The sequence below is a fragment of the Musca vetustissima genome, unplaced genomic scaffold, assembly GCF_032173495.1.
Source record: "Musca vetustissima isolate MV318-11 ecotype Yass unplaced genomic scaffold, APGP_CSIRO_Mvet_v1 utg3999, whole genome shotgun sequence".
Taxonomy (NCBI): Eukaryota; Metazoa; Arthropoda; class Insecta; order Diptera; family Muscidae; genus Musca; species Musca vetustissima.
In genome coordinates this window covers 16,190-24,285 of record NW_026887379.1, presented here as the reverse complement: position 1 = coordinate 24,285, position 8,096 = coordinate 16,190, and the positions used below count along the sequence as shown (strand labels likewise).

The following is an 8,096-nucleotide window of genomic DNA, read 5'->3' as shown; positions in this document are numbered from 1 at the left end:
TGCAGAACTTGTTTCTTCTAGCCATCTATGGCTACCAACCACCAGACAGTCAGTTAGTACACCATGCACGACTGTGGAATTTCAAATCATGGATCATTATCAACATCATTTAGTTCTTTGATATTTTGAACACACAAACAAATATGGACAAACATGATTAACATCATCATCATGATATCGGCAGCGTAATATAATTAATGATTACCTACATAAGTGAGGTTATAAAAATAAACTAGGAGGACGGAAAGTCAGCAATTATTACATGCACCTGATTCTAATTGGAACTATCATCGATCACAATTTGCCAATATTTTTTCAGGGTCTAACATAAATCGTGGATTTTTTAAAGAATATTTTTTCAGGCCCTAACATAAGGCGTGGATTTTTTTAAAGAATATTTTTTCAGGACCTAACATAAGGCGTGGATTTTTTTAAAGAATATTTTTTCAGGACCTAACATAAGGCGTGGATTTTTTTAAAGAATATTTTTTCAGGACCTAACATATAGCGTGGATTTTTTTAAAGAATATTTTTTCAGGACCTAACATATAGCGTGGATTTTTTAAAGAATATTTTTTCAGGACCTAACATAAGGCGTGGATTTTTTTAAAGAATATTTTTTCAGGACCTAACATAAGGCGTGGATTTTTTTAAAGAATATTTTTTCAGGACCTAACATAAGGCGTGGATTTTTTTAAAGAATATTTTTTTAGGACCTAACATAAGGCGTGGATTTTTTTAAAGAATATTTTTTTAGGACCTAACATAAGGCGTGGATTTTTTTAAAGAATATTTTTTTAGGACCTAACATAAGGCGTGGATTTTTTTAAAGAATATTTTTTTAGGACCTAACATAAGGCGTGGATTTTTTTAAAGAATATTTTTTTAGGACCTAACATAAGGCGTGGATTTTTTTAAAGAATATTTTTTTAGGACCTAACATAAGGCGTGGATTTTTTTAAAGAATATTTTTTAGACGTCCGATCGATCCGGGGAGCGAATATCGATTTGGACCATTACCTTGTGGCAGTCAAGGTACGCACCCGTCTTAATGTAGCAGCAAAGGTGCGATCTAATGTAACACGGAAATTTGACGTCGAAAAGCTGCAAACACAACGGATAGCAGAAGCCTACTCCGCTCAATTTACACAACTGCTTGACGATAGCACCCCTGGTCCCGATAATAATATAAATGAAATAAATAAATAAATTGCAGAGAATTGCCCACTCCCTACAAACTGCAGCAAAAGCAACACTTGGGTACCAAAGACCACCATCCAGAAATCCGTGGTAAGATCAAGAGTGTAGTAATACTACTGATATGAAAAACGCAGCATATATGGCAATCCTTCGGACAGTAGCAACACGTAATGTGAGGGAGAATTATCGGGAGAAAAAGAAAGAGGAGAAACGTATTTTCAGAAGAAAGAAGAAAGAACAAGAAAAACGTGAGCGTGAGCAAATCGAAATGTACAGGAGTCTGAATGAAGTCCGAAAATTCTACCATCGGGTAAAACGCCAAACCGAAGGCTTTGGTGCAGGCACATCCTCCTGTAGAGATAAAGAAGGAAACCTGGTGACAGATACAGACAAGGTTCTGAGGATCTGGAAGGAGCATTTTGAAAAACTTCTGTTATCAAATAGTAGCGGGTGAAGAGTATACCCCAGAACCAATAATAGATGACAGTATAGAGTGAATACCACCTAGCCAAGATGAAGTCAGTATAGCAATCAATCGGCTGATGGCTTACAAGCCGAACTATTCAAGACTGGTGGTCAGATGCTGGTAAGGAGCATGTACCAGCTGATTAGTACAATTTGGCTAGAAGAATGCATGCCCAATGATTGGAACTTCAGTATCCTGTGTCCCGTGCACAAGAAAGGAGACAAGACGATATGTACCAACTATAGAGGAATAAGTCCCCTACCCATCGCATATAAAGTGCTATCCAGCGTACTGTGTAAACGACTGAAGCCAATGGTCAATGACATTATTGGACCATACCAATGCGGCTTCAGACCTGGCAAATGTACCATTGACCAGATTTTCACTCTGCGCAATTCCTAGAAAAAAACCCCACGAAAAACACATCGACACATTCCACCTATTTGACGACTCTAAGGCCGCATTCAACAGCCCCATTCGTTCAGAGGTGTTTGCAGGATAACTTTAACTGGCACAAGATCAGCAGTTAAGATCGGAAAGGACCTCTCGGAGCCCTTTAATAACGAACGAGGACTCAGATAACGTGACAGTTTGTCGTGTGACCTTTTTAACATCCTGCTGGAAAAGGTCATACGAGAGGCAAAAGTGAACAGAAATGGCACTCTGTACACCAAACAACACATGTTACTCGCCTACGCCGATGACATCGACATAATGGGTCGAACACTGAGAGCGGTAACAGCCACCTTTGAACAAATTGAGAAGGAGTCTACCAAAGTGGATCTGGCAGTAAACGGTGAGAACACCAAGCTGATGGTATCAACGCGCAAGACGTCCAGTAGACTCGGACCAACTGCGGAACTTGAGAACTACAGCTTCGAGGTAGTCAACGATTTTATATACCTTGGTACCGCCATAAACAAAACGAATGACATCAGTTTTGAAATTTGGAGAAGGATAGTGATGGCCAACAGATGCTACTATGGCCTGAGCAAACAACTCAAAACAAAACCAAACTCACACTCTACAAGACGCTGATACTACCCGTGCTATTATATGGATCTGAAGCATGGGTACTTACGGAAGCAGATGAGGCAGCTCTTGGAGTGTTTGAGAGAAAAATTCTCCGAAAGATCTATGGGCCGATCTGAATTGACGGAGAATATCGCCAGCTATTCTCGGACATCGACAGTCGTATTGAGCTGCAGCGACTACGTTGGCTCAGAAGCCCAGAAGGCATATAAAAGCGAACCAGCTGATGGTTCACGCAGAAGGGGAAGGCCAAGGATACGATGGAAAGATCAAGTCGAAGACAACATTGCCGAAAATGTTCTTTCAAATTGAAAAACTGCGCAAAAGAACGACTCTCGTGGAAATCATTTCTAAGCTCGGCTTATGGAGCGAAAGTTCTGTCACAAGCCAGCTAAGTAAGTAATTTTTCAGAACCTAACAAAAGGCGTGGATTTTTTTAGAGAATATTTTTTAAGGGACTAATTTTCAATAATAGTCCATTATGCAGATTCTTTATCCAATTGACCGGTTGTTTTGAAATCAGTCTAGATTTTTTTTTGTTATTCTAATTTAAATAAAATTTAAAAAATTCCGGGTAAAGATGTTGTTTAAACAACAGCTAAATTGGTTTTTATTGATCGCACATTTATTATGGATGGATGGCGTTTCCTAACTGCAATGCATATATAATAAAACCTACAATGAAATAGATTGTTCCTGTTTGTTGTTCGGTTCTATATTCATATTAATCGCAATAAAAATTTCATCCACAAATTCATTTTAATCAACGTAAAACAATTTATTTCAATTGACATTGAACACATAATATGAGGTCTTGAGATATTTTGCGGAAGAAAAAGGGCGAAGATAAAGAAATTATACAAGCTTAAGAAAGATATTTTTTTGTAATGTACGTTAATAGGTATGATACAAGTTGGTAGTCCCTATATTCTATAAAAAATCTACGCCTTATGGTAGTCCCTATATTCTTTAAAAAATCTACGCCTAATGGTAGTCCCTATATTCATTAAAAAATCTACGCCTTATGGTAGTCCCTATATTCTTTAATAAATCTACGCCTTATGGTAGTCCCTATATTCTTTAAAAAATCTACGCCTTATGGTAGTCCCTATATTCTTTAAAAAATCTACGCCTTATGGTAGTCCCTATATTCTTTAAAAAATCTACGCCTTATGGTAGTCCCTATATTCTTTAAAAAATCTACGCCTTATGGTAGTCCCTATATTCTTTAAAAAATCTACGCCTTATGGTAGTCCCTATATTCTTTAAAAAATCTACGCCTTATGCTAGTCCCTATATTCTTTAAAAAATCTACGCCTTATGGTAGTCCCTGAAAAAATATTCTTTAAAAAATCCACGCCTCTTACTAGCATTGAAAAAATATTCTTTAAAAAATCTACGCCTTATGGTAGTCCCTGAAAAAATATTCTTTAAAAAATCCACGCCTCTTACTAGCATTGAAAAATTATTCTTTAAAAAATCTACGCCTTATGGTAGTCCCTGAAAAAATATTCTTTAGAAAATCCAAGCCTTATGATAGTCCCTGAAAAAATATTCTTTAAAAAATCTACGCCTTATGGTAGTCCCTGAAAAAATCTTCTTAAAAAAATCTAAGCCTTATGGTAGTCCCTGAAAAAATATTCTTTAAAAAATCTACGCCTTATGGTAGTCCCTGAAAAAATATTCTTTAAAAAATCTACGCCTTATGGTAGTCCCTGAAAAAATATTCTTTAAAAAATCTACGCCTTATGGTAGTCCCTGAAAAAATATTCTTTAAAAAATCTACGCCTTATGGTAGTCCCTGAAAAAATATTCTTTAAAAAATCTACGCCTTATGGTAGTCCCTGAAAAAATATTCTTTAAAAAATCTAGGCCTTATGGTAGTCCCTGAAAAAATATTCTTTAAAAAATCTACGCCTTATGGTAGTCCCTGAAAAAATATTCTTTAAAAAATCTAGGCCTTATGGTAGTCCCTGAAAAAATATTCTTTAAAAAATCTAGGCCTTATGGTAGTCCCTGAAAAAATATTCTTTAAAAAATCCACGATTATTACTAGCCCTGAAAATATAACTCATATATTGCCCTGAATTCCTGAAGTTAGACTTCAATAGTCCTTGAAAACTTATAAACGCTCTTTGAAAGAAAAAATATTTTTGTAATCCACGCTATACCAAAAATCCACGTTCTGCTGATGTTGGTTAGAAAGCTGAAAGCTTACATCCAGTTTGTACAGTACAGTTGTGAAATTCCCACGGTGTTATCACTGCCAAGTGAATGGCAAACAATAAAAGCACACACAGTACAACAGCTAACAGCTGTCATAACATTTCACAACTTTTATCCATACCTACACAAAAGAACAACAAAAGAATTTGTTTTCCTCACAAAACTTTTGAGGAAAATATTTCGCAATTATTTTTTTTATACTACAAAAGTACTATAAGTACTCAAAAAATACAGGATCATCGCCTATTTTTGTAAGTAAATAACAAATCTCATACTCACACACATCGTAGTACAAATGGCTGCCAACAACACAAACACCAACAATCAACAACTTCCAACAATGACGCCGCCGTCGAATTGCTGGGGAAATGTTCCAAAACCCATTGTGGAGGATATGAATTTTGCTGCCATTGTGAAAAATCAGAAAAAAGAAAAAGTCCTAAAGCAGGCAACGGAAAGGGAAAAAATAAAACTGCAAGAGGAACGTGATTTAGAGGAGGCCTTGGTGAAAAGCCTTGAAATGGCCACCTTGCAAGAAGCAACCACCTCCTCCACGCTGTTAGGGGGCCAAGGGGATGATGACGAAGAAGATTGGGATTTACTCAATCAAGAAGACGACTTTAAATTCATTCTACCACCTGAGGTATTGGAATTCCTCAAGAGTGAGGAGGAGGAATTGGCTGCAGCTGAGAAAGCAGCCATTGAGGGTTGTGATTCGGATGCTGTAATTGCCCAAATGTTACAGGCTCAATTCGATAAGGAATACAATGAGGAGCTGAAACGCATTGAAAAGGCCCAGAATAAACAATCGAAAATTACCGTGTGTTTGGATAAATACATCAAGCCCTATATCCGAGACGTTGGTGAGGACGACGATAGTGATTATGATTACGACGAGGATGATTTAAATCGTGAAAAACGTGATTGGGATCGTTTTGAGACGAATGAACGCCGCTTTGAGGCTATACCCAAGTGCGGTTATGGCCTGGATAAGGATGGTGAAATGATTACGAAACATGATGAAAAATTGTGCGGTGTTCGCAATGCCTGTCGTATGATGTCGCTGCCACTGGAATTTGCGACAGGTGATGGTGCCGGTTTTGATATGAAACTTTCGAATCGGGTAAGTGGTGGAAACATATCTTCATGTTTAAAAAGTGTAGAACCGTGAAACAAAAAAATCTATAAACACCCCAGTTAAAAATATCCCTGAAAATCTATTTTTTTAAATATCCACGAATTATGGTAGTCCTGAAAATGTGTTCCTTTAAATATCCACGAATAATGGTAGCCCTGAAAATCTATTTTTTTAAATATCCACGACATATGGTAGCCCTGAAAATCTTTTTTTTTTTAATATCCACGACTTATGGTATCCCTGAAAATCTATATTTTTTAATATCCACGACTTATGGTAGCCCTGAAAATCTGTTCTTTTAAATATCCAAGCCTTATGGTAGCCCTGAAAATCTGTTCTTTTAAATATCCACGCCTTATGGTAGCCCTGAAAATCTGTTCTTTTAAATATCCACGCCTTATGGTAGCCTTGAAAATTTGTTCTTTTAAATATCCACGCCTTATGTTAGACCCTGAAAAAATATTCTTTAAAAAATCCACGCCTTGTTTATGTTAGACCCTGAAAAAATATTCTTTAAAAAATCCACGCCTTGTTTATGTTAGACCCTGAAAAAATATTCTTTAAAAAATCCACGCCTTATGGTAGTCCCTGAAAAAATGTTCTTTAAAATATAATTGCCCTATAATAATGAAAAAAACTCTTTATAGTTTAAAATATTGTTTTAATTTCCATTTAATTTTTTTTCCAGCTCAAGAAACATGTGTTGGTTATGTCATTTATTGGTAACTTCGTAATCAAATATGTGAAATATTCTTCGACTGGCAAGAAGCTGTTATACTTCACGCCTCTTTCAACCAAACTCAAAACCTATTTCTTTTGTGGCCACCGCTGAAGCAAAAATCGCGATCGTTACATCTTAACGATTTCAAGCATTTCAATGTCCGTTTTGGCAAGCAGAATAACTTCGTAATCATTAATATGTGGGCCGAAAAGGAAATGCAGGCCGCTCCTAAGCTTAAAGATGCTCTACTATCGGCAGCCGAATGGATTGCTGCCTATGATGAGGTGGTAACGGCAATGCATAAATTATACAATGAGGCTAAATTGGTTCATGCCGATTTGAGCGAATACAATATCTTGTGGCATGATGGCAAATGTTGGTTTATCGATGTGGCCCAATCCGTTGAACCACAACATCCCTCGGCCTTGGAATTTCTGATGCGCGATTGTAACAACATTGTTAGTTTCTTTGAAAAGAAGGGTGTGCCCAATTGCCACACCAAGGAACAATTATTCGAACACATCACTTCATTGAACGCGGAGACTATAAATGTGGCCATGTTGGAACGTATCCACACCAAAGGTGCCAATATACAATTGGCCACAGCACCAAATCAAGATGAATGCCCACTGGAAGCTAAACCCTTGGAATATCCATTTGATTTGGCTTGGGAGAAAACCACTCAAAATGTCAATGTTGATTGTAAGATGCAGGCTGCATTAGCCGAGAATAAAGCTGAGATGTCATCATCAGCAGTTATGGCACAACCAATTGTTGTTAATACTATTACAGACACTGCCAACATTTAATTTCATTTTTTCTTAAGGTATAAACATATAAAAACTTGATGAATAAATATTTACATAATTACATATAAGTAGTCGGTCGTCCTGGGCATATTCTTCCTCTGAAGAACCACCATATATATTACACATATTTTAATATAATTTATTTTAACAATACAATTAGTGCGCGGTCGTATAACAAAATAAAATTTTGTCAATCTATGGTAGTAATAAAAATGGTAGCTTTGAAAACAGCAAAATATTTTTTTTTTTTGTCCACTGGCGTCATAAGGAGGCACCACTTAGCAGTTCTCAGTGCGGCATTCTGACAGGTTTGATTCTTCTTCCACTGTGTATCGCTCACATTCGCGAACCATACTGGCGCCGCATAGCTTACCACCGACCGACCTATTGATTTGTAGGATGTCAACAAGGTCTCTTTATCAGCACCCCAAGAGCTGCCGGCAAGCGACTTGAGGACCTTTCACAGATGTCATCGATTCAAACTGTTTTCAGTGGCCTTCAGAG

General features: G+C 37.0%; 1 protein-coding gene across 1 annotated transcript; it reads left to right on the top strand.

Annotated features, from left to right (window-relative positions):
• Positions 1-5,219: 5,219 nt before the first annotated feature.
• Positions 5,220-7,592, top strand: LOC133334962 (serine/threonine-protein kinase RIO3-like). The gene is made up of 2 exons (XM_061543273.1): positions 5,220-6,047; positions 6,897-7,592. Exons 1-2 carry the CDS (start codon positions 5,220-5,222, stop codon positions 7,590-7,592), a joined length of 1,524 nt encoding a protein of 507 aa, XP_061399257.1.
• Positions 7,593-8,096: the final 504 nt, after the last annotated feature.

Excerpts from the sequence above, each read along its gene's own strand:
- LOC133334962 (XM_061543273.1), top strand. The coding sequence starts at position 5,220 with ATGGCTGCCAACAACACAAACACCAACAATCAACAACTTCCAACAATG. Across the intron at positions 6,048-6,896 it reads ATATGAAACTTTCGAATCGG|CAAAAATCGCGATCGTTACA; the intron begins GTAAGTGGTGGA and ends CCACCGCTGAAG.